The 26,599-nt window shown below is 48.3% G+C and overlaps 1 protein-coding gene and 1 long non-coding RNA gene across 6 annotated transcripts in view; one reads left to right on the plus strand and one right to left on the minus strand.

Moving 5' to 3' along the window:
• Positions 1-26,599, plus strand: part of LOC309521226 — a 274,985-nt gene that overhangs the window by 184,030 nt on the left and 64,356 nt on the right. Inside the window, exon 2 of the long non-coding RNA XR_014214583.1 lies at positions 23,678-23,880. This is a non-coding gene — a long non-coding RNA (uncharacterized lncRNA). The remainder of the gene's footprint in view (positions 1-23,677; positions 23,881-26,599) is intronic.
• Positions 4,322-26,599, minus strand: part of YDJC (YdjC chitooligosaccharide deacetylase homolog) — a 120,879-nt gene continuing 98,601 nt past the window's right edge. Inside the window, exons 1-6 of one of the 5 annotated variants that reach the window (XM_082203414.1) lie at positions 22,495-22,613; positions 18,039-18,217; positions 13,174-13,333; positions 11,207-11,306; positions 6,588-6,765; positions 4,322-5,376 (exon numbers count right to left, since the gene is read on the minus strand). In XM_082203414.1, coding sequence (XP_082059540.1) covers positions 5,022-5,376; positions 6,588-6,765; positions 11,207-11,306; positions 13,174-13,333; positions 18,039-18,202 — 957 coding nt within the window. In that variant the 5' untranslated portion in view covers positions 18,203-18,217; positions 22,495-22,613 and the 3' untranslated portion in view covers positions 4,322-5,021. Of the gene's footprint in view, positions 5,377-6,587; positions 6,766-11,206; positions 11,307-13,173; positions 13,334-18,038; positions 18,218-19,492; positions 19,962-21,783; positions 21,853-21,879; positions 22,188-22,494; positions 22,614-26,599 lie in introns of those variants that run through there. The other 4 variants (XM_082203418.1, XM_082203417.1, XM_082203415.1 and 1 more) reach the window with 4 other exon arrangements.

Here is a 26,599-nt window from a genome sequence, read left to right on the forward strand (position 1 = left end):
TTTGAGAGGCTAGTTCGCATGCTAGAAATGGATCTGTCCTGAGAGATGCCTCGGTGCAGAGAATGTTAACACACGACACAGAACCTCTGCAGGCGCAGACATTGTCTTACGACAGCAGTTTCTGTAGTCACGGCGATGCACATTTTACTTTAGGTCCCCCAGTTACGGAAACTGTTTCTGCAATTGCATTCAGCGACTTGCTCTCTCAGGCAAGGCTTTCCACTCTCCCCTAGAACAGCTGGGCCGCATCTGAGGGAAGGAAATTCAAAACACGCGAGAACCGGAAGGCTTCAGATCCTGCTGCTACTTCTTTAGTTACAAGATTATCCTGCTTGCCTTCAGCTGTGCCTCTCTAAAGAGCCCACAAACTCCTGCCAATCAGAGTTTTTGTAGGTGCATAAAGCGGATGGTCAGGTGGGCTTCTTGCAAAGGGGTGTCCCATTTAAACTAGTTCTCCTAAGAGGAGGGCCTCCGTGGCTAAGGCCAATTCTTGCAGCACTGCACCCAGTCCAGAGATTCTTCTCTTCCCACTCAACCCCAGTCCCTGAAAGCCGATAAACGGTCTTCTTACTCCTGGATATTAAGAGGTTCACTTCTATGCATAATGACAGGAGTTAGAGGGAAGCGGGAGCCTGCAAATCCAAGGCCCATTTCTTTTACACACAGTTGTGGGGTGGGGGTTGCATTGGCCAACAAGACTTGCCCCCCCCCCATACACCGTAGAGCAGTGTAATTTGAGGCATGCGTGAAAGAGTACTATGGCGATGCAATGTCAACTCAGGCGTTCACACTTTTTTCTTCTGGTTCTGTCTGGTTCTTCAAACAAAGCTGAATTCTAAACTTGTCGTTTTGAGATCCAAGTCTACACCACCTTTTCTTGTATTGGTCTAGGCTTTCTTGCAATTCCATTCTGCTACCCTGAATAAAAATGCTCTCAAAGGCTTTGTGGCATGGCTTACTTCCCTTGCATTTATTATTATTATTAACGTAGGCTTTTCGGTCTTGGTGTTAGGTTTGTTAAAACTTTTCCACCAAGCAAACATTAAGCTAAAGTCCTTCTGTTTCCTCCCCTCCCTGTGCAACAATTCAATGTTAATATCCTTTCAAAGGTGTATGAAGAGAGGATGGGGAGAATAATCTGTGTCTGTCTGGGTTAAATTCTCATGCCCTCTGTTCTGTTGTCATGAGAGGTTTCGTTTTGTAACATGAATACGTAAATGCCACAAATATTCCTGTAGCACCTTTTAAGACCATTACAGACAAATGTTCATGGGCAAGAAGATAGCACATCATCAGCTGTAGCTCAGTGACTGAGCACCTTCTTCTAAATAATAATTATTATTTGCATGTAGACAGTCTCAGGAGACTTTCTAAAACCCTGGAGAGGTACTGCCAGCAGGTGTAGGCAATATTGAACTAGATGGACCAATTGTTTGAATCAATAAAAACAGCTTCACATGCTTCTAGATGTGGGAAGAGTTACCGGTAATCTCAGTTCATCCACAGAGGCATGATTGAAAAAGAAAGGGGAAATATCTTTGTAAACTGGGTTATTCTGGGGCTTTTGATGACTACTGTGCTCACAACAAGCAAAAACTGGCTACCTGTTCCCTAACATGAATTCTATTTATTTTTCTCAGAGGAGCTTGAAACAGTGTAGACGGGTCTCTTCCCCTTCCTTCTCACAGCATCTTTGCGATGCAGGGAGGGATAGAGACCCAGAAAGCTTTCTAATTAGGCCAACAGAAGCAGCTCACCTGAACTAGCCAAAGGATCTTGGGCTTCCTGCACTTCTGTGATGTCAGGGTAGTTCAGCCAATCACCAGAGGCTTCATCAGCACTAAGGCCCCTAGATTTGCTGCAGTTAGTGAAGATGCATGTAAGGGAAAGCAATAATGAGGAAGACAAGAGCTTGTAAATTCAAGCTGTAATTCAAAAGTATATTACCTCCAGTATCAAAGGCAGTATGTCTGAATAATCCCTGTTCCTGAGGACGCAAGGACAGAGCATGACTGCACCCAGGTACTGCTTGTGGACTTTCTGGAGGCTTGACAGGACTTTGGCCTGATTCAGCGGGGCTCTTGATGTTCTCAGACAATACTGAGCTAGGTAGACCGGCTGTTTGACTTGGCATAAGGCAGCTTCCTTTGTCCCAGCAGTGAGATTTACTTCTGAGTGGGCATATGTAGGATTGCACTGTACAATCCTTAGGGCTCTTATGGAAAACCTGTTATCAACTTAGTAGATTCGGTGAGTCTTGGGTTGTTTCTGTTCTTTGCCCCCACTTCCACCCCAACAATAATCCACAACTGGGAATGTTGAAAAAGAATAAGGAAATACGAATTTATTGCGACCCTGATGATGGAACTGCAGTGGCAACCTCAGCAGAACAACGTGACATGCCTGGTCCGAAGTAATTTTAATGGGTCGAAACTATCATTGTGCCTGTTGCCGGCATCTGTCTGTCTCGAGAGACAATGGAGTGAGCCTCTGGGGGGCGAAGTCAAACAGCTATGCTGGCAGTACTGAAGTGTCCTCTTCTGGGTACAAGCCTGGTCGGTGTGTATGGAGGTCCTGGGCTGCCCAGATGACAAGACCCTCCCTCTCAGCCTCCTCAATGTGGTCCAAAGGAAAGCAGAGCAATACGCTTGGCTGGGATGCAAGAGTTGCCAGAAGGAGGCATTCCAAGACACCATCCAACCCTCTCCGGGGCTCCACACTGAATTTGTGTAGGGTTTATTCCATAGCCTTTTCTTCCTAGATGGGCTACCTTCCCATCTGTCACTCACTTCCCTCCACAGCATGAGCAGAAACCACTTTCTTGACCCTTGGACCCATTACTGGTTTCATCCATTCGGTCCGCCAGAGCCAGTCTTCGCATGCAGGGGGAAGTCACCTGGTTTAGCCAGTCGAAGCTGTTCCTGGGGTGTGGCTGCTGTCACATGCTGATAGCTTCTAGGAGCTGCAGGTGAGAGCTAGGTGTAGGGTGGGGCCCAAAGGTGGACAAACCATGACGTGTCCCCCACCAGAGGCACTATCCTTCCCCTGGCACACCATAAACCCCGTGATTGTGCTTAAGAGGGAAGTGAGACAGGAGATCAGGGGTGTTTCATTGGGAGCCAGACATGACTGACCACACCCTTTCTCCCACTTCCTGTACGGCTGGTTGTCAGCTGATACTAGGAGATCCCACCCATCCACATACCCACGGCAGCCTTTTGGTTCTGTCTGGTCCCAAGGATAACTCCAAGGAACAGAACCATATCAAGCCAAGGGTTGATCTGATGGCCATCTCAAAGCCAGAACAGACTGGATGCAGATGTCCAGTGACTATAGCATGGACAGTCCTCTTTAAAAAGAGGGAGTTAATATTTTGTTTCCACATCGCCTGCATGTGCTGAAACCTTCGTTTAATTTGTGGGTAAGCCCAGTTGGCCTCCAAAATGATTGGCACAGGGCCACTTGTTTTAAAATCATATGCAGCAATGGACCCCTATGGTCTAGGTCTGTGCAAAGAATGACTTATCTGTGTATGTCAGCTCCTAACACACAACCCTAGATCTGGGGACCCCACCGCTCCCCAAGATGGAACCCTTCGGGAATATTTCTGCCATTGTGCCAGTAAATCGATTTGTACATTTCATATTCTGTCCGCTATTCTCATGGTGCAAGCGGTGTTTTTCACACACACCGGCTGACAGCATTCTACGCCAACCCAACTGCCCACAACATTCGGCAGCCTGCAAATTTGTTCAGCAGCCAGTGTAATGAGTGTGGGGTTACTCGTGCGCAAGTTGGTGCCACTCCTGGCTGTGTTGCCTTGTTAAACCTTTCTGTCTGGACAGCCCTTCACTTTGTGGCTGCCTCAGTCGCTAGCAGAATCTGTCAGTGGGCGTTTCTTAAACCTTTTCCAACATAAAAGTTGTTTGACGCCAAGTCTCCTCCTACTCTCGCTGCGCGGAAGTCTTCTGCACAGGGAGGGCGTGGGTAGCGGAGGACCCGTGCTTTCCCCGCTGGTGTCCGGTGAAGAGTCCTGGAGCCCTCTCTCCGATTCCCCCATCTGCCCCCCTTTATCCCTGGTGTTGCGCTGATTTGCTTCCCCGCTGCTGAGCTGCTTCTCTCCCTGCTGGGCCCTTCTCCAGCATCATTTGAGAGCCTTCCCTCCGCCTCTAGCTCCGATGTCAGTTCCCTGACAGCCAGATTTCCAAACTTGTGACAGTGAAGCTAGCATTTAACATCAGGACTCTATGGTCTCCTTGCCTCTCCAGAAAAAGCGAAATAAATTGTCAGAACTAAGGACACAGATGCCAATTCCCCACAATTTATGTATGTGGTCCAGTTCAGCTTTTATTGGCGAGGCAGGTGGCTGACCTTAGTGAAGAGTGTTTATTTACGCTTTGTGCTGAGTTCACACACTCCCTGCTTCGAATCCCCTGGATAATGGACCAATATCTTTAGACCAGGCACGTCCAACTTCCAGAAGACTGTGATCTACTCCCACTATAAAAAGACTGGCAGTGATCTACCCATTGAATTGACCACAGTTGTTGAGCTTTAGGGGGGGAGGGGGGGCATCGATCAGGATACCGTGATCAACCAGGGACACCCTGCGATTGGACATGCCTGCTGTAGACTGATAGCATGTTGAATTGGCAGATCCAAATATGTATTTTTCTGTATCAGAGTTCAAACCAGAAGCCCAACCCACAACGAGAGACCCATATAGTTTCCTATGCAATCTTTCCTGCTCCTAGAACCATCTGATCTATAGATCCTACCCTGCTGGTCCTGTTATTGTCCAAGCTTTCCCTTCCTAGGGATACAACTTCTGCTCCCCAGTGCTGTGAAAATGGGGCACCGCCTCTGTCCTGAGCTGCAAAGGGTGGAAGCTGTCCTTGCAAAGGGAGCCTCTGTGCCCCACCATGCGGTCTATTTTTTTTTGGGGGGGGGGGTTCTTAACTCTGCACCTCACTCAGCACCACGCTTAGCCTGGCCCAGCCCAACCAGCAACAACTGCAGCATCACATCCCAAGGTCTTTAAATGCGCAGAGCTGGATGTTCCTTGTCCTGTAGTGGCTCTGCAACTCTGCTTTCTTGAGCGTCTCAAGTTCGTGCAAGCGTTCCCAGGACTGCGAGAAATTGTCGGGTCCCTCGCCGCAGCCCCCAACTGGCGGGACGCTGGGGTATCCTGGATGCGTCATCAGCTCAATGGTTACACTTCTGGTTTCTTGATCTGAGCGTGACGGCGAGCCAGGAGGAATGGAGGAATCTTCTTCCGGCAGGTAAGCCGCTGTAGCGTTATCAATGGCCCCCAGGATGTTGGCGATGGACATGTTTTTGCCCATGGTGCTGAGGCCTATATATATATCTGGCCACCTGCGAAAGGAGGAAGATGAGCGTTTAATCGCACAAGCAGTGCTGAGGGAGCAAGCATTTCCCACCCCCTGGTTTTTTTGCCCAATCATGAAATGCAATCTATTTGGAGCAAAATATTGTAATTTTGAGATTGCCGTGGTGCCAGACCCTTCATGCTCTGTAACGTGCTGTGAGGCATAAAGATCACAGTTGGTAGGAGAAGGGAAGGGGAATTCATCTTTGAGCTGCCAGTTGATTAATGGAATCTTGGTTAATTAATCACATCAGTTTTACTTGGCTGATTAGTAGCTCACTGATCATGGCTGCCAGACTCCAGTCTCCTGGGATGGCGTTGCTGAGGCTGCAGTATACATGGGAGAGGGAAAGGTGGAGAACCTGGTTCCTTCCAGATGTTCTGGCCTACATTTCCCATACTATATACATCATCATCATCATTATTGTTGTTGTTGTTGTTGTTGTTATTTTATACAATTAATTGCACATTTATTCAGAATCCAATTAAAACAATTTCATTTAATTAATTCAACAAAACAGATAGACATGATCTAGTGATACCAGCTTTTTTCTTTTCTTTTTAACACCTCCAGTGCCCACCCCCCTCTGCCCCCTTGCCTATTAGCGCCACCCATTGGTAATCTCACCCACCTCAAGCGGGTGGGTACTGCCCAATGTTTTAGAGGAAGAACGCTTTTGTTGTTGCAGAATCTTAGAGAAAGGGAATACCTATTTGGGGATGATGTTTGCCATTTGCAATATTTGCAAGAATTTATATTTTTTTGGGGGGTGGGGTGGGGGGAAATCTGTTGTGCAATTAGTCTCTGAACCCTTTCACCCAAACAGAAGGCTCTCTCTATAAGACACACCAAGCCTTCTAGAGGCACTATGACTATTCTGCTTATGAAATCTTGGGTTTCGGACACATGACTCCTCTTCCCCAGTCTTCCACTGGATCGCTTTAGTAATAGTTATCATTCGAGTTGCTGGCCAGTGACTCTCTCATCTCCCTACTCTTATTCTGGCTTGTTTTTAAAAATGATTGTATCTTGCTTTTATAATAATCGTATTTTAGCCATTTTTTAAAATGCAGGACTATGGCCGTAATAAACAGAAACTCTCTTTAAGGCACTCGGTGAGCGGGAAACTACGGGAACCGAGAAGAAAGCCAAGCACTGGCAAAAACCAGAGTTGTTTCCGAAGTGCAAGGTGCTCACCTTATTCTGTGTTTCCTAAACACATCCACTGTGTTTAGGGAGTCCTTCTCCACGCCCAGGTAAAAGGCCATTAAGCGTGGGTCTATCCAATCGCAGCGGGGAAGGTCTGGCTCGATGGGGACTCGAGTATAGGTGATCCCGTAATCCTCCAGCACCTGTGCAAACACGTTTCTGATCTCTGGAAGAGAAAAGGTTACTAGAAAGTCCCTCTCCAAGAAAGTAAAGGTAAAGGGACCCCTGACCATTAGGTCCAGTCGTGGCCGACTCTGGGGTTGCGGCGCTCATCTCACTTTATTGGCTGAGGGAGCCGGCGTACAGGTCAATGTGGCCAGCATGACTAAGCCGCTTCTGGCAAACCAGAGCAGTGCACGAAAATGCCATTTAACTTCCCGCCGGAGCGGTACCTACTTATCTACTTGCACTGCCGTGCTTTCGAACTGCTAGGTTGGCAGGAGCAGGGACCGAGCAACGGGAGCTCACCCCGTTGCGGGGATTTGAACCGCCGACCTTCTGATCGGCAAGCCCTAGGCCCTGTGGTTTAACCCACAGCGCCACCCGCACCCCTTCTCCAAGGAAGTACAGGCATTTAAAAAAGAGAGCGCATATTTTCTTTTGAGTCCAAGTCCATTACCGCCTCTGCTCTCTTGCTCCTGGGAAGAGGAACTGACTGTGAAAAGCCCTCTGTAGCTCTGTGAGGGGAATAGGGGCCTCCTAACAACTCTCAGCGCCCTTAACAAACTACAGCTCCCAGAATTCTCTGGGAAAGAATCGGCGGCTGTTTGTAAACAGCCGTCGCTTTCCCCCCAGAGAATTCTGGGAGCTGTAGTCATGGTGCCGTCATGGAGAACCAGTGGGGTGCAGTGGTTAGTGTTGGGATACTGCCAGGGAGATAAAGTCTATCATGGCCCCAAGTCGTGTGCCGGACGATCCATCGATCTCTGGTAGGCACGCAGTATCATCGATTAGCGACATGAGTTTCTAGAAGTTATCTTGGCACATTCTAGAGCTCATGCACACTCTATCAGCAGATAGTCACAGCAGAAGTCGCACTCCGGAGAGCATTATTTACAAGCTTTATTCAGCGTTGATCAGAACAAAGAAAGACATGACTGCCTGCGTCAGTGTCTCCAGCAGAGAGAGAAAACGAAAGCAATAGCAAACATAAACATCCTGTGAACAGGACATGCGCAGACTCTGACTCACAAAGCCTGCTCCCTTTTAAGGTGGAATGGAAATATCCTAACAGTTAGAGCAGGGTAGTCCAATGCATGGCTCAAGGGCCACATGCAGCCCTCAAGACTTGGAAACATTTGACGCCTGCCCCCCCCCCCAGCAGACCCCTTCTCAAAGCCAGTTAAGCAGGTGCTGGGCTTTGGGAAGAAGGGTCCGTCAGGGTCCGAGAGTCCTTCCTCCTCCTTCCCAAAGCCTAGTTAGCACTTCCCCAGTTTAGGGAAGGAAGTGGGTGCTTCCTTCCCAAAGCCCTGCTAGCACCCCACAAGAACTGTGGTGTGTGTGTGTGTGTGAAATGTTGACCTCACTCCCCTCCCTGTATGAAGGCAGAGTATGGTATGAGAAGTTGGGCTATCTCAAAGGACCACGGCTGTGCAGATTCTGTTAGCCCACAAATGGAAAGATGGTACAACTCTGACCAAAGAAGAGCAGAAGACAAAATGGATGAACTATATGCTGAGATGGCAACACTTACAGGAAGAATCAGAAACCAGGAAGAGGAGGTATTTAATGAAGAATGGAGAACGTTTATACAGTGGTACCTCGGGTTAAGAACTTAATTTGTTCCGGAGGTCCTTTCTTAACCTGAAACTGTTCTTAACCTGAGGTACCACTTTAGCTAATGGGGCCTCCTGCTGCTGCTGCCACACAATTTCTGTTCTCCGAAATCGTGCTCCGGCGGCGAGGCAGCAGCAGGAGGCCCCATTAGCTAAAGTGGTGCTTCAGGTTAAAAACAGTTTCAGGTTAAGAACGGACCTCCGGAACGAATTAAGTACTTAACCCGAGGTACCACTGTACTAATTTTTACATCCTTAAGATATGAAAGGCTTCCCCTTCTTCTCTTTCCATGGTTCATTTTACATTCCATAAATCCCTGCATATTTTACAAAAACTATACCATTCCGTATTCCATTATCGCATCCATCACAACTTATTTACACTGCTGAATTCATCTTAATGCTGCCAGCGCTTTCAGCTGTGCACAATTATTTCCCATATATCCAATAAACATTTCCCAGTCTTCAATGTTATGTTCTTCTATTACTCTTATTCTATATCATTTTGTACCATGGCAGAACAGCTTGTAATATCCTGAAGGCAGCACCCTGGGTGTGGGGGTGGATAGGACAGGAATACAGAGAACCACTGCGGGTGAACTGCGGACTGAATGGGAACAGAAAGAGCTCCTTTGGGGATGGGTGTGAGTGAGATGGATCTGGAACCGGATCCATTCTTAAACCAGCTTCCCAAGCGCTGAGACTGCGGCACTGCAGGGTACTGCGAGAGACAAGGCTGAGACCTCCCTGCTCTCCAATTGTGACTGGAGCACCTGCTCTTTGAGCTGGCGAAGCAACAAAACAGACTCCCAATAGATTCTCGCAACAACAGCAGCAAGAATGTTGGTGGCCAGTTACTGGAAAGGAAATAATATCCCAACCAAAAGGGAATGGTTAAGTACCGTATTTTTCACTCTATAAGACACACCAGACCACAAGACGCACCTAGTTTTTGGAGGAGGAAAACAGTAAAAAAAATATTCTGAATCTCAGAAGCCAGAACAGCAAGAGGGATCGCTGCGCAGTGAAAGCAGCAATCCCTCTTGCTGTTCTGGCTTCTGGGATAGCTGCGCAGCCTGCATTCGCTCCATAAGACGCACACACATTTCCCCTTACTTTTTAGGAGGGAAAAAGTGAGTCTTATAGAGCAAAAAATACAGTTAATTATGCGAGTATCTGGAGTTAGCCAAATTGACGGACGTAATAAGGCATAAATCTAAAACTATGGTACAGAAACAATGGGAATGCGTAAATGAATATTTACACAAACAGGGCTCAAAAATACGAAAGTTTGGTTGTGCTCAGACTAACCTTGTGAAGAATATAGAGAATACAAAGAATTGATGGATTGCAATTGAAGAACAGATGTTAAGGTGAACTAGATAACCAAGAGACGTGTGGTGAATGTGGTGGAAGTCTGTTATAATATTTTAACTAGGATTTATATACTGAAAATGTTTCAAATATGAATTTGGTATTTTGGTTATGGAAAGTATTTTTTCTCTTCTTTCTTTTTCTTGTTTCTTTTCATCTTATCTTTCATCTCTTTTCTAATCTGCATTTTGAAAAATGCGCAGATAAATGTTTTTATGTATGGCTTCCATTTCTTTTTTTCTTGTAACATTCAATAAAATTTAATAAAGACGTATTAAAAAAGGGGGGGGGGGAGAAATAGACTCCCACCAGGCTTAAGGCAACCTTAGCAGGGCAGGTAACCTGCCTGCAAACTGTGAGCTGAAGCCCCGGGGAGGTGTGGGAGAAAGGGGTGGCTTCCAGTCCTTCAGTGTCATAGAGCCCCCATCATCTAAGGCATGGGGGGGGAGGCTATGTCCTTAGGGCTAGTGAGGGAACTGGCCTTGAGTCCAGAAGCCTGTCTGTGTGGTCCTTGGCACTCTCTCCCCAGGGCTTGTCTCCTTTCCAAGCCCAAGCGCCCTCTCCCCAGACCACGGCCTTTCTTCCCTGTTTCTGCCTGACTAGAGACGCAGGCGGCACTGTGGTCTAAACCACAGAGCCTCTTGGGCCTGCTGATGAGAAGTTGGCGGTTCGAATCCGCACAACAGGGTGAGCTCCCGTTGCTCTGTCCCAGCTCCTGCCAACCTGGTAGTTCGAAAGCACACCAGTGCAAGTAGATAAATAGGTACCGCTGCGGCGGGAAGGTAAACGGCCTTTCTGTGCGCTCTGGTTTCCGTCGCGGTGCTCCATTGCGCCACAAGTGGTTTAGTCCTGCTGGCCACATGACCCAGAAAGCTGTCTGCGGACAACCGCCGGCTCCCTCGGACTGAAAAGGAGATGAGCGCCGCAACGCCATACAGTGGTACCTCGGGTTAAGAACTTAATTCGCTCTGGAAGTCCCTTCTTAACCTGAAAATGTTCTTAACCCGAGGTACCACTTTAGCTAATGGGGCCTCCCGCTGCCACTGCACGATTTCTGTTCTCATCCTGAAGCAAAGTTCTTAACCCGAGGTACTATTTCTGGGTTAGCGGAGTGTGTAACCTGAAGAGTCTGTAACCCAAAGTATCACTGTAGTCACCTTTGACTGCACCATAGCTGTCAACGTTTCCCTTTTTTTAAGGGAAATTCCCTTATTCCGAATAGGATTCCTCACAAGAAAAGGGAAAAGTTGACAGCTATGGACTGCACTTAACTTTCCAGGAGTCTTTTACCTTTCTTTACCTCTGCCTGACTGGAATGTGTCCTGGAACTCGGACCAGGCCTCTTGCTCCCCTGAATGGAGAGGAGAGGGTGCGTGCGGCAAGATAAAAATCCGGACATGCAGCCCCACAGAGTGGAAAAGGTGTTTCATCCTTGCCTAAGGTGTGGATTTGCCTTACCTGGGAGGACATGAACATGCTGGTGTCCGTCCATGTGTTGAGGCAGGTGACCTGTGAGCTCACGGAACAAGTCAACCTGCGCAGTTAGTTCATGTTTCACCTGGGAATGTAAAAGGAAAGGAGGGCAGGTGAGGAGAGTTGCCGTCTATATGAAGAAGACGCCCTTCATTTAGAAAACAAAAACAAAAGACAAGTGAGGAAGCAGGGCCAGATGGAGATGTTCAGAGGCCCTTAGCCCTGGAAATTCACATAAATTAGTAACTTATTTTTCTTATACGCCACGCATCTGACCTGGTTGCCGCAGCCACTCCGGGCAACTTCCAGCAGAAGTACAGGAACAACAACATCAAATATTAAAACTTTCACCAAACAGAAAAACACCTACAGAAAAAATTATATAATTATTCTTTCAGATTTGCCAGGAAGGCATTCCACAGGTACGGCACCACTACCAAGAAGGCCCTCTGCCTGGTCCCCTGTAACTTCACTTCTCGCAGTGAGGGAACTGCCTACAAAATACTACATAATTATTTAACTCTTTCAGATCTGCCCGGAAGGCATTCCACAGAGTGGGTGCCACTACCAAAAAGGCCCTCTGTCTGGTTCCCTGTAATTTCGTTTTCACGGTGAGAGAACCACCAGAAGGCCCTCAGTGGTGGACCTGAGGGTCTGGGCTGAACGATGGGGGTGGAGACGCTACTTCAGGTATAGAGGGCCCCCACCCCATAAGTAATTCAAAATAAGAACAATACTAAATACAGTGGTGCCCCGCATGACGAATGCCTCGCAAGATGGAAAACCCGCTAGACGAAAGGGTTTTCCGTTTTGGAGGTGCTTCGCAAAACGAATTTCCTATGGGCTTGCTTTGCAAGACGAAAATGTCTTGCGAGTTCCTGCGGGTTGTTTTTCCTTCCCCCCCCCCTTTTCCCCAAGCCGCTAAGCCCGCTAAGCCGCTAATAGCGCTAATCCGCTAAGCCGCTAATGGGCTTGCTTCGCAAGACGAAGAAACCGCTAGACGAAGAGAATCACAGAACGGATTCTTTTCGTCTTGCGAGGCACCACTGTAAATCTTATTTGAGATGACACAAAACTTCCATGTACGCTGAGATGTGCATGCATGCGCACGGTCCACTTATCTCACCATGGTTCAACACCAAGGATCTCCCAAACGTGGCCCAACGGACCTCCCCACTGTCCTGTGAAGGTGTTTTGGGGTAGCCTTGGCCACCTGCCCCTACACCTGATGTCAGACATAATGTCAGGTGTGGGCAGGTAAGGTCAAAGACAGTTTAAAGTGGGCTTTAGTTATTAACTTTCTGCCTAAGTTTAATGGTAGTCTTGTAAGGTAAGAAAAGCATTCTTGGAAATTATATACAATGAGATAAAAAAAAGTTTAAATTAACTTTTGCAACAACAAAAACCCAACAGAGGACTTTTTATCAGGAATTATAGGTGCAGATATTCCAAGGGAGCAGAAAAGACTTTTTATGTATGCCATGACAGCCGCCCGGATGTTATTAGCCCAGAGATGGAAAGAACATAAAGTCCCTACCAGAGAAGAATGGCAAATCAAATTGTTGGACTATGCCGAAATGGCAAAACTGACCAGGAAGCTCAGGACTCAAGAAGACCAGAACTTTAACAAAGAATTGGCGGGGGGGGGGGGATATAATTTATCTTGGAGACCACTGTAAGCAGATGAAAACACGAACAGGATTACAATAACACTTGTAATGAGGCAATGGAGACAATGGGATGATATAAAATATGGATTATTGGAAAAGATGCAGTAGAAAAGAATAGAATCTGCAAATGTGGAAACATATGGTGGTATTGTTATAATTTTATACTTGCAAAATCAAATAAAAACTATTTCAAATAATAATAATAATAAGCACCACATGGTTTCTCCCACAGTCGATACCACCTGGGCTAGCAAGCAAAGCCCTGTATGTGTGTCTTCCTACCTCAGACATGTTCAGGAGACCATCGGCTAACGCTCTCCGGATCCCCATCTTTCCGTGGAAAAACCCTTCTTCATTGAGCAATGTGGACTTCGCTTTCAACGCCGGACAAACAGGAGAGCCCTCAGAAAGATTGGCATGGAGCCCTATTGGAATGCGATACCTAGGGAGGATATATTTCAAAGCACAAGTTAATTTCCAGCTCTCACTAACACATCACGTTCTGTGACTGATGGGTTTGCAGGGAGAGACTGTGTCGTGTCTTTCAGCCCAGAGCCTCATTAGTTCCTAAACATCCTTGCGAGATGTGTAAGAAATACAGTGGTACCTCGGGTTACATACGCTTTAGGTTACATACACTTCAGGTTACAGACTCCACGAACCCAGAAATCGTGCTTCAGGTTAAGAACTTTGCTTCAGGATGAGAACAGAAATCGTGCTCTGGTGGCAGCGGGAGGCCCAATTAGCTAAAGTGATGCTTCAGGTTAAGAACAGTTTCAGGTTAAGAACGGATCTCCGGAACGAATTAAGTACTTAACCTGAGGTACCACTGTAGCTCTGTTTTCTTCAGAGCTACACTTAACACTACAGACATTGCTTCTCTACATTTAAAACTGAGGTAGACCCAGCAAAAAAACCCAAACCCCAATGTTTTGGGTATTTTGGACTTTTCAACATTTTCACAGGAAGGCATTGTTTAGTATAAGAGGTGTGATGTTGGAAACACTTCGATAAATGAACTTGTTGACCCTGGAGAAATCTCTGATACCTTTGACTGTTTGTGTACTTTTGAACTATACAGTGGTACCTCGGGTTACATACTCTTCAGGTTACAGACTCCGCCAACCCAGAAATAGTGCTTCAGGTTAAGAACTTTGCTTCAGGATAAGAACAGAAATCGTGCTCCAGCAGCACGGCGGCAGCAGGAGGCCCCATTAGCTAAAGTGGTGCTTCAGGTTAAGATCCGTTTCAGGTTAAGAATGGACCTCCGGAACAAATTAAGTACAGAGGTACCACTGTAAACCTGTAGTGTTGGGGATTAAAAGCAGGACAACAACAAAAATTCAATTACGTGAGGCTTTGTGGAGCAGAATGTGCCCTTGGACTCCAATTATGATTTCTCAATTGCCTGGATGGAGAACAGAGAGGGGCTTGTGAATGTGAAGAAATCAGCCCACAATACAAAGGTAAAAAGGTATTGCTCCACCCACTTTTGCCTTTGGCTCCTCCCAGCACCGGCCCTGGGAAGGTCGTCTAGGATGGAATGCGGACCTCAGACTGCAAAAAAAGCCCTTCACGGCCTAGGACCCTCGTACCTACGGGACCGCCTCTCCCGGTATGCCCCACGGAGAGCCTCAAGGTCCATAAATAGCAACACACTAGTGGTCCCGGGCCCTAAGGAAGTTAGATTGGCTTCAACCAGAGCCAGGGCCTTTTCAACACTGGCTCCAGCCTGGTGGAACGCTCTGCCTCATGAGACCAGGGCCCTGCAGGATCTGATTTCTTTCCGCAGGGCCTGTAAGACAGAGTTGTTCCACCTGGCCTTTGGCTTGGAATCAACTTGATCCCAAGGCCTTTGGCTTGGAATCAACTTGATCCCCTTCCCCTCTTTCTTTTTTCCTTTCTCCTCCTGTGATGAGGCTGCATTTTAATATTTTAATGTTCCAATATTTTAATGTTGTATTTTAATCTTGTTTTTAAGTTATATTCATTCAACTTGTTTTTATTATTGCTTGTTAGCCGCCCTGAGCCAAGCCTTGGCTGGGGAGGGCGGGGTATAAATAAAAATTATTATTATTATTATTATTATTATTATTATTATTATTATTATTATTAGCTTCCCAACCTTGGCAACCACCTGGCCCAGTTCATTTTTTTTATTTTGCAGGATCTGCTTAAGGGGCCAAATCGGGTGCTTAGCCGCCCCTGGTTTAAAGGACAGCTCAAGATAAAGGCAGGTTATCAGAAGAGGCCTTGCCCATGGAGAAAAAACAACAGAGTATTTATTTCAAACCAGCCCAGGCTTCTAATTTATGTAATAGGCCCGGGGATGAAGGAAACCCTCCGTAGGTGGCCGATAACCCAGGAATATTTATAGCAGCAAACGCCCACGCAGGGACAATCCTTTTAGTCAGCAGAGACTGTTAAAAGGATTAAGGTGCTGGCTTTCAACAACTATATTTATCAGAGGAGTAAGCAAAAAAAGTGTGACCCAGATCTGAGCTGCTCTCTTAAACCGAGGCTACGGGACCTACAGGTGCCGACGTAACAAGGTTCAGCTCGCATCTGCGGTGCGATATCTTGCATGCGCAAGTGCTGGCAGGAATTGTTAATTACTCACACACAACCTAATTAAGTGTCCAAGGCAGGGTCTGCATATGTTCTCTGGCTCCCTGCATTAGAGTCTCAAGGTAGGAAAAGCCAAGAGAGGGGGCCGGTGTGCTAGGAAGGAAAACCACTTCTTAGAGTGGCTGAGATAGTGCACAAAAGCTGCCGCCACTTTGAAGGCTCTGACCTGGATTCGAAGAAGCCGTTTCAGACTGGAGTCACGCGGCCTCGTGGGCCGGACTCAGCAGGGCTTGTAATCAGAAACGGGGCCAGGTGTTTTCTATATTTACAAAAAGTGTGCCGGTAAAGGCCGTCGGCTCCACAGGCTGCTTTCAAAAAGAGGAGAGCATCGAAAAGGCCGTGGGTGGCACTTAAGGTTTCCCCTGCCACAATCTCCAGCCCTAAAATAGCAGAGCTTTATTAGCTGTTGTTACAGTGGTACCTCAGGTTACATACGCTTCAGGTTACAGATGCTTCGGGTTACAGACTCCGCTAACCCAGAAATATTGCTTCAAGTTAAGAACTTTGCTTCAGGATGAGAACAGAAATTGTGCTCCGGCGTCGTGGCAGCAGCAGGAGTCCCCATTAGCTAAAGTGGTGCTTCAGGTTAAGAACAGTTTCAGGTTAAGTACGGACCTCCGGAACGAATTAAGTACTTAACCCGAGGTACCACTGTATTTGTCATTATTACCCTTGTTATTCTTACTATTATTTTGGCCTTGCACATATGTGTCTCAAGGCGGTGTACAATAAAAACAGCTTAAAAATCAGTTTAAAAACAATACAAAAAACCCAACGTGCGCGCGCGCGCGCACACACACACACACAGGTACCCATGGCAGAGACCTATTCATTCAACTGGAAAAGCATGTCAGAACATAGCTTCAAACTGTAGACTGTGAGCGCCTATCATATCTCAAAAGGGATGTTATTTCACAGATCAGGAGTAGCCGCACTAAAAGCACTGCACTTAGTTGTGCAGAACAGGCTCCTGAGACCTTTGAAACTTGCATGTGAAGCACTCTCTGCAGACTGCAGAGTCGTACTGTGCATATAAGGGACAAGGCAGTGATAGGAATCTGCCTTATCCTGAGCCAGACCAATGATCCATCTAGCTCAGCGTTGTCTGCACTGGCTGGCAGCAGAACTCTAGGCGTTGCCTTTAAGGTAAATCCATTATTTCCTGTGCACATACACCGGCAACTGATTTGGACTACTCCAATATCACCTTTTGAGGCGTCTTAAGTTGTGTTTTCCCTGAAGGTCCATTGCAAGTAGCGGATCTTGCACCACATTCTCTCGAAACGGGAGCCCCTTGTGTTCTCGGTGTTCCTAAACGCTTAGCTTTGGAGCATACGGAACAACTCCTCAATGCTCTTCTTCACTCTGATAGGCGCCAGTCAGCACAAAGGGGGAGAAGGCTTCTTTCTCAGGGGTTAAAAAGCTCCTTCCCATGTTCCCATGGCACAACTCTGAAGCTCTGAAGCCTTTTCACTCACCTTGGATCGACGGAAGCTGTCCAATCATAGTTCTTAAGGCAAATTTTCTCGGTACCACCCTGTGTCCCAAATGCATCATTGCACCGTAGAGGCTAATCTTTCCTTGGTAGAATTACGGATCTGGCATAGGACACTTAACTATTGGCTTTGCCTAAACTCAAATCCAGCCGGTCTAATGTCCCTAGTGCTGTAAGATTGTCACATGAGTGCCTGGACTAAAGCTGTCTGTCAAAAACTTCACTCTTGTGATTTATCACCACAACAGCTTCTCACTTTGGGTTTTAGTAAAGCAAACGGTCTAATTTGTCAGCGCCTAAATGATATCGAGCGTCAGAACAACTTGGCCACAATAAGGAAATTTTGCCCATGGTATGACTATTTTCCACCTTCCCATTTCGACTCTCTGGCACCCTCTCCGCATCACCTAGCAATTCAAAAATATAGACGCGCTTTTACTCTCTCAAGATTGAATGGATTGCCCTCGGCTGTATTTGAGGGACGATTCCTACAGATTCCACACAAAAAACGCTTATGTCCCTGTGGAGATGGCAGTACCAAACTGATGGCTTGCACTCTTTATAAAGACTTGAGGAATGACATTATCACCCCTCTTATATTGTCCATTCCGGGTCGCCCAGCCACCGCCACAGTGTCCTTTCTCTTGGCAGATCAAGACGAGCAGGTGACAGCAAAGCTTGCAAGGTTTTTAAGCAGGGGCAAGCAGAATAAGATCCACTACTTGACTATCGATTCAAAAACCTAAAACGTATTTTTTATAATTGACTTTTTATTTCTATTCTTTGTATTTTGTATTGCCGTTTTACTGCTACGGCTGATGGCTGACGCAAATAGAGAGTCATTCATTCATTCATTCTGAAGCCTTTTAACTGGGGATGCCAGGATTTGAGCCCAGGACCTGCTCTGCACAAAGCATGGGCTCCACCACCGAGCCAGCGGTCATGCTCAATTTCATGGGTGGCAGGGCTTTGTGAAACAGGCGCCTGCGTGAGAGCAAGAGACAGAAAGCAAGGGAGCTCTCACCTCCTCGCCAGTTGTGCTGCATCGGACGCAGCGCTGCCGTTCACCAGGAGGGACACGTTGGACACGCCGCCGGAGAGAAAAGACTCCACGATGCCTTGGTTTCTTCTTGGGCAGTAGCCAAAGTCATCTCCGGTGACTATGAGCTTCACGGCGGCTCTGGGCATCCTTAGGAGTCAGCCCTGGAAGTGGGGGCAGGGGGAGAGAATGCAAGAGGAAGTCTTGAATAAATCACACAAGAATCAAGCCCGCCAGAGCGCCCTCAGGAAATGTAAGGACAGGGTCTGGAGCAGATCAAAGCATGAGTCAGCGTTGGCTACAGCTGTTGCCACAGCACAGAAGTGAACAGTCTAGGTGCCGGTTCCATAATTGCTAGTCTCACCTACGTTGCTCTGCCCATCCTCCGGGGAGGTGTAGAAAGCAAGTTTATTTTGCTATTCGAGGAAGGAAGAAAGGAAGGGCGCGTCTGTATGCAAAGTTACTCAACAGGATTAGCCTGGCCTCGCTTTCTCACACACAGCCCTCCCTCCAGATTAAAAGGTCAACAGGTTTAAAAATTCCTGCAACAGGGTGAAAGCAATGCCGCAGAAGCAAAGAGTTAGGTGCTTCCTGCTAAAAACCGACACCTTCACTGGGTGGGGGTGATCATTGCGGAGGGGCAAAGTTAGGCCAAATCCCACTTACACCTGGAATAAAGCAGAGGCATTCCTCTGCCCAGCTCCAACAGCCAGTGTTGTGTAGTGATTGCAGTGTCAGACTAGGACCTGGGAGACCAGAGTTCGAATCCTCACACGGCCATGAAGCTCACTGGGTGATCTCGGACCAGTCTCTCTCTCTCTCCCCCTAGCTTACCTTACGGGATAGATAAAAACCTAGCATGCATTCTGCAGCATTCGAACCATAATACAGTAAGGTGTAATATAAGAAAGGAAAGAAGCAATAGAAAAAGACAACTAAAAGCCAATAGCTGCCTGGAGAGCTCAGTTGGTTAGAGCACGGTGCTGATAATGTCAAGGTTGCAGTTTGGTCCCCGTACAGGACAACGGCATACAATCCCTTCCAATTCTTTAAATTATATGATTCTGTGAAGGTTAAATTTGGACACTCTGCGTACGAGGGCTTTGCAGGAGTGGGCGAATGGGTCCTGCCAAACGAAACCAAGGTGAAGCTGGAGGGTTGGGGTTCGAGAAGACGCTCCCATCCCACGATAAAAAAATTGCACTGGGACTGAAGCTGCCTTAAAACTTCAGCAGTGGAGCAAAGGTTTCCCTTTTGCACTATTGACTTCCCTTTCCCCTCTCCGGCGTTCAGAATGGCTTAGAGCCCCTGTACCGCTCCTTCTTTCCCAAAGTAGGAAAGTCCGGCATTGCAGTGTGTTTGCCCAGCGTCTAGGGCGAATACAAAGAAGGCACTGAGACTCCTCCGTTCCATTTGCGGAAGGAATGAGCTGTACTTACGGGCATCCTGTTGAATCTGCTGAGGAGCAGAGATGAAGGAGACTGGTTTGTCAGGACCGGCGTGGTTTAACCACTCAAGAGTGTGTTGCCTAAGATAGAAGGAGACTGTCGAAAGCATCGTCTCGACTTCCGGGGGCGGGGATAGGCGTGGCCTGAGCAAATCGAGGCGCTTCTTTGCACAGTCATCTGGACTCTATAAGGAAGTAGCTAGAGAAGACTTTGCCTTAGCCTTCATGGCCGGCTGGGGCTGATGGGAGATGTAGTCCAAAACATCTGGCTTCTAAGCAAGGTTTTCAAAAGGGCTCGCAAATAAAAAGGAAACGGGTTAATTGACTGCTGGGGCAGTTCAGTTGGTAAAGCAGGGGACTCTTAATCTCAGGGTCAGGAGTTCGAGTCCTATGCTGGGTAGAAGATTACTGCATTGCGGTGGGTTGGACTAGATGACCCTCATGGTACCTTCCAACTCTACAATTATACCATAGTAAGAGCTTTGTAAGAGTAAGTAGGGATGCGGGTGGCGCTGTGGGTTAAATCACACAGCCTAGGACTTGCTGATTAGAAGGTCGGCGGTTCAAATCCCTGTGACAGGGTGAGCTCCCGTTGCTCAGTCCCTGCTCCTGCCAACCTAGCAGTTCGAAAGCATGTCAAAGTGCAAGTAGATAAATAGGTACCACTCCAGTGGGAAGGTAAATGGCGTTTCCGTGCGCTGCTCTGGTTCGCCAGAAGTGGCTTAGTCATGCTGGCCACATGACCCGGAAGCTGTACGCCGGCTCCCTCGGCCAATAAAGCGAGATGAGCGCCGCAACCCCAGAGTCGGTCACGACTGGACCTAATGGTCAGGGGTCCCTTTACCTTTACCTAATGGGGACACATCCCCCCAACAGAGGTCATCATACAGGGCAACCCAAGCAGTTTCTGTGCCAAAACTGGGCCTAAACCCTGACTGATGCATGCAAAAGGTTCAAGGTGCAACCTCTAATGGCATCTTCAGGTCGAGAAAGGACCCTGCCTGAAGTCCTGGAGAGCTGCTGCCAGTCCGTGTAAGCAGTGCTAAGCTAGATGTACCCAAGAAGTCTGAGTCAGTGTAAGGCAGTTTCCTATTTTTCTTACAGCAGGCAAAAAAAATTAAAATAAAAAATGTTTCCAAGCACAATTCAAAGCCCTAAATCAGGGGAATGGAAATAAAGACAGCCCCCACACTTTTTGAAACACACCGTTTCAGAAAATGAATTCGTAGCATAACGAACACACTGAGACAAATTGAGTGACTGGAATGAATAGGATGCCATTCAAACCTAGAATGAAAGTGATCACTAATGTGGTTTTTTAAGGTGACTTTTCCCTAAGAAGCTCATGCGCTTATCTCAAGAGGTCTTTGGCCATGCTAAAATTAGTATGCTAACCGTTTTCAGCGCTGTCACTTCCCCACCCCCAGCAAACACCATGCCTTAAAATATGTCCTATCTCAATAAAAAAATAACTTTCCAAGTAAAAGCTTTGAATTTGCTTGACTAATAACACTTGAAGCTCCTTAAATGGGCTTTGTTGATTTGAAATATTCAGCTCCAATTCTTTTCGCTACTGGAAAAGCTCTGAGATTTACACAGCACATAAAATTCACATGGTGTTAATTTAATTGAACTTTTTCTAAGTTTTATTTACTACATGCAAGTCAAACATCCTAAATCAGGTCTTAATTGATTTAGTTGCAGGGGGAGGGGGCGATTCTGGAAAATGAACCAGCATCAATTTTCTCTTTCTCTGTCTGCAAATTGAAGATAATGCTTTTTTACCTCTGAGAAACTGGGCTTGGATCCACAAATGTTTTGCTGTAATATAATCATTTAGTCTTTAAGGTATTAACAAAAAACTTATTTTACTGTACTAAAAATTGAACACAGCTAACACCGCCTGCGATTTATTTGCTGGGGCCATTCCAGGCCAGCACACCCAAATCCCTTATCATCGTTATCAAAAGACGTTTTATATATTTGTATAGAGCTTTAATTCTATCAAGGTTTCATTGTTTTTTAACCATCACTCCCACTGTTCATAGTGGTTCTTATTGCCACCTGTGAGGTGCCTCAAATACCGTGGGGGGCGAAAGGCATTGTATAAATGAATTAAAAATGATTAAAAATAACAGCCACCAGACGGTCCGAGGGCAGTTCCCAGCAACACAAAATAAAAGCACTTTAAAACCAGTTGCAAAGGGGACTGATGTGCAATGCCTATGTATACACATAGATCTATAGATCTACAGCGCTCAAGTGTCAGAGCGTGATCATTACCTCTCCCAGATGATGGTAAACAAGGAAAAAGATCGACCTCCCTATTTCAGTTCCCCTCCTGGCCCCGATCCTCCCAGGCACTCCTCCTAAGCTCACCGGCCTCTCCACCCGCAAGTCTTTCCGCAGCATTCCTCTGCCCCCAAACGCAGGGCGCCATCGCAGATCGAGGAGATCCCACCCTCTTCCTTTGCCCCCAAGGCGATCCGCTTCACCTTCACACCTCCAGGCGCTTGATCCATATTTCGCAACGCTGCAAAGGCGGCTCAGCCTGGGAATCCTTTATTGTCCCCGGCGCAAATTGCTCCCATCCCAGCCTAATGCAACGGTGCGATCCTGCGCGCTCCAGAGAGAGGGAAGCCCCAATGTTTGCAGCGGGGGTTTGGTTTTTTTTGCAGCACCTCAGAAGGGATCCTGCAAGAAAGCGCAGCTATTTGGCCAGCCCACCCCCGCAGCGACCCACCCCTTCAAGAAGGGCAGGATCTGCACCCTAGCTATATATATATCTATTTCTGCAAAGGTCCAAAGAAGGGCAAGGGAGAAGGGCCCGCTAGTCTCCCGTCCTCCCACCTCCCTGGAGATCCGAATCTCCCACGCAGCGGACCCCACAGGGGACTGCAAAGCTAAGGCGAGGACCCCCCCACCGCCCCACCACACTCCTAGTCGCCGCCCACGTGTCCCAGGCTAACAGGAAGGGAGATCTCTTGCGCTCACCCATGGTGGAACAATTGCAGCAACAGCAGCATCCATGATCCGCTTCCAGCAGCAGGAAGCTATTTGCAACCTGGGAGGGGAAAAGAATCGGCTAGATCGGAGCGGGGCGGCAGCGCCCCCTGACGGCACAAAGCGGGGACGCGTTGGGATTTAAGGTGGATTTTTTTCCGGGGGGGGGGGAGGCAGGCAGCTCGAATTAGTTTAAGGACCCCATCTCCAGCGCCCGTTCGGAGCACATGGCTCCCTCTCCAACCCCCAAATAAATCCTGGGAACTGTAGTTCGCCCCTGCCAACGTGCTACAGCTCCCAGCACCCTTAGCTAACTAACCCAAATATTTGCTTCCAGTGTGGCATAAGAGCCAACTCCTAGGGGCTGAGGTCCTTTCACCTCCCCCCATAAAATATTTGAGGGGGCTGCCCCCCCCAGTTGATGAGAATTACCATTCAAATCGTATAGTTAAAGCTATGGTTTTCCCAGTAGTGATGTATGGAAGTGAGAGCTGGACCATAAAGAAGGTTGATCACCGAAGAATGGATGCTTTTGAATTCTGGTGCTGGAGGAGACTCTTGAGAGTCCCATGGACTGCAAGAAGATCAAACCTCTCCATTCTGAAGGAAATCAGCCCTGAGTGCTCACTGGAAGGACAGATCCTGAAGCTGAGGCTCCAGTACTTTGGCCACCTCATGAGAAGAGAAGACTCCCTGGAAAAGACCCTGATGTTGGGAAAGATGGAGGGCACAAGGAGAAGGGGACGACAGAGATGGTTGGACAGTGTTCTCGAAGCTACCAGCATGAGTTTGACCAAACTGCAGTGGGAGGCAGTGGAAGACAGGAGTGCCTGGCATGCTCTGGTCCAGGGGGTCACAAAGAGTCGGACACGACTAAACGACTAAACAACAACAACAACCATTCAAATGGTGTGTGTTCCACATCATGTGATTGGTTATGCGGTGATTACCTGCCCCCCCCATATTTTATTCAAGTCGGCACCCCTGCAGTGTGGTGTAGTGGTTAGAGTGTTGGAGGCCAAGGTTCTAGTCCACATGAAGCCGCTGAGTGACCTTGGGCCAGGGGGAGGTGAGATATAAATGTACAAAATACAATACGAGTTTCCAGGAGTTCTAGAGCTGCTCCTTTCTTCACTGTTATCAGAGCCAAAGAATTCTGAATGTTCTTTGTCAGAAGCCATGTGCACTAGGTAAAGGTAAAGGGACCCCTGACCGTTAGGTCCAGTCGCGGACGACTCTGGGGTTGTGGCACTCATCTCGCTTTATTGGCCGAGGGAGCTGGCGTACAGCTTCCGGGTCATGTGGCCAGCATGACTAAGCTGCTTCTGGCGAACCAGAGCAGCGCACGGAAACGCCGTTTACCTTCCCGCCGGAGCGGTACCTATTTATCTACTTGCACTTTGACGTGCTTTTGAACTGCTAGGTCAGTGTTTCCCAACCACTTTTCCGTGGCACACTAGTGTGCCGCGAGATGTTGCCTGGTGTGCCGCGGGGAAAATTTAAAAATTCGAAAGATTTTTTTTTTTTTAAAAAAAGTCAAATTTTCGATTGGGGCGCCGTCACTAGATGACCCCTGGGGTTCCCTCCCTCCCTCCTGCTCTGCGCCTCCCTCCTCCTCCTCCTCCTCCTCCGGGGAGGCCCTTCCTGGCTCTCGGGCAAGGCTTGGCGGCTGCCACTCACTCACTCGCTCGCCCACCCATCCCTCCATCCCTGCACCCGGCCTCTCCCCCTCCGTCCCCGGCGCAGGGGCTGCCGGGATCCGTAGTCCCCTCGTCCTTGGGCTCTGCGCCCGCGCGGGGTGCGCAAACTACGTTTCCCAGCGTGGCCTGGCAGGCCGGGCGTTTTGTTTGAAGTGCTCTTCTCCCGGCCATGGAATGAGCGCGGCGGCGGCGGCCGGGTGGGCAGGGGCTCTTCCGCGCAGACCCCGCGCAGCCTGCCTGCACCCCCGCGGAGATCGGGCGGCAGGATGGAGCCCGGGGATCCCCGCGGAGGCCGAGCGGCGGAGGCTGCCCCCCAGGTAGGGCTGCGTCGGGGGGGGTTATTTTTGCAATGCTGCATCCGCGCCGGAGGGGACGCATCGGACCGCGGGGAGACCCCTTGGCGGGCGTGCAAGGCAATGCATGCGTGCAGGCGTTGCATGGAGTGCAGTGCAATGCAATGGACAACGCGGCGCCCTGCATGCATGCATGCAACTTCCACCGGCGCTCCGGACTTGGCAGGTGAGGGGGGTCCCCAGTGGGCGGCAGAGAGAGCCGGGAGGGCGAAGGGGAGCCGGGGGGGGAGCAGCGCTGCTCCCCGAGCCGAGCCCGGGGGGAAACTTCGGCGTTGTTTCGCCGGGTGTTGGAAGCGGAGGCTGGCTGGGGCCCCTCACCTGCAAAACCTGGTCGCCTCTCATATATTTCGTGCATTGCATTCATCGCCCGCTTTCTCCTCCAAGGAGCTCCCGGGGCCGTGCGTGGTTCTCCCCGTGTTATCCTCGCAACAACAGCCCTGCAAGGTGGGTCAGGCGAGTGGCCCAAGGGAGCACCCAGAGATTGTCCTGGCCAGGTGGGGTGATTTGAACCCTGCTCTCTGCCTGGTCTTCGTCCTCATTTAGCCCCCACATGTGCATGACTGTGCATGACTGAGGTTTTCCCCCCTCGTCTTGGCTATGGTGTGAGTCTGTGCTGTTAATTAATGGGGTTCTGCCTTCGGAGAAGATGAGCCAGCCCTCAAGGAGGTGATTATGTAATTTGCTAGCAATTCATGTCCCTCCCGGCGTGATGCTGCGCGCTGACGTCACGGGGCTGTAATGGTGGTGTGCCTCGAGATTTTTTTCATGAAACAAGTGTGCCTTTGCCCAAAAAAGGTTGGGAAACACTGTGCTAGGTTGACAGGAGCAGGGACTGAGCAACGGGAGCTCACCCCGTCACGGGGATTCGAACCACCGACCTTCTAATCTGCAAGTCCTAGGCTCTGTGGTTTAACTCACAGCGCCACCCGCGTCCCCATAACATCACTGTTATCGGAGCCAAAGAATTCCCAAGGTTCTTCGTCAGAAGTCCTGTGCACTGACTGGACTTTAAATGTGTGGTGTGGATTCGCCTTTTAGTTTATATTTTTATCCTCCTGACCGTATGTGGTGTAGCCGTGGAAGGGAGCATAGCTCGGCGGTAGATAGACAATAGTGAACTGGGTGCAGCTGTGGTTTGACTCCATATATAACAGCTTCTTATGGTTTAACCCCATCTTTAGTCTTCATAACAACCTTGCAAGGCAGGCGAAAGGCAGAGACCAGCCCTGGACCACCTCCATCCCAAATTGCCTGACCTCCTCTGCCCTCTCCATCCAGAGACACAGGACGCGTCTGCACTACACATTTAAAGCGGTATCGTACCACTTTCAAACAGTCAACGTTTCCCCTAAAGAACCTGGGAAACACAGTTTGTTTAGGGCACTGACACTTTCTTGGAAAACCCTATTCCTGCACTGAGCTACAGTTATCAGAGAGGTTTAACAATCAGTCCTTCTTCCCAGGGAAAAAGTGCCATCTGTCTCCCTAGAACAGGCATGCCCTACAGACACATGTGTCCCCCAGCTTACTTTTATGTGGCCCCCGCACCAAATTTTTGTTGTTGTTTATTGATTCGTTTCGTATTGGGGCCACCTGACAAGGTGCTCTGCCCAGCTGCATAGAAGAAAAACGTTACACACATGGTAGTATGAAATGGCACAAGTTCAGAACAATTAAGATTCCATACCAGCTTGGGAGAATGTTTATGGTCCGATCCAACAAGGTTCTGCCTAGAGATACTGGATATTCAATCTGCAGAAGAGTATTCTACAAAGGTGAGTCTTTGAAGAGGGTGTATGAGGAATATTTGTTAGATAAAATGTCAGTTTGGCCGCCTGGTGGGCTAGGACAGATGTTGCGCTTGCATGTTCACCTGAGAGGGTACCAGCACGATGCCTCAGGTTTACGCCCTCAGAATTGGTGCCCAGGAGGTGAGGATATTAATAGACAAGATGTTAAATTGTTCTTATATGGAAGCAAGAAGAAATTCCAATGGAAGAAGAATGGCAGACAAAATTAATGGACTACACAGAATTAGATAAA

Source organism: Podarcis vaucheri (assembly GCF_965113315.1).
Source record: "Podarcis vaucheri genome assembly, chromosome: 16".
NCBI classification, from domain to species: Eukaryota; Metazoa; Chordata; class Lepidosauria; order Squamata; family Lacertidae; genus Podarcis; species Podarcis vaucheri.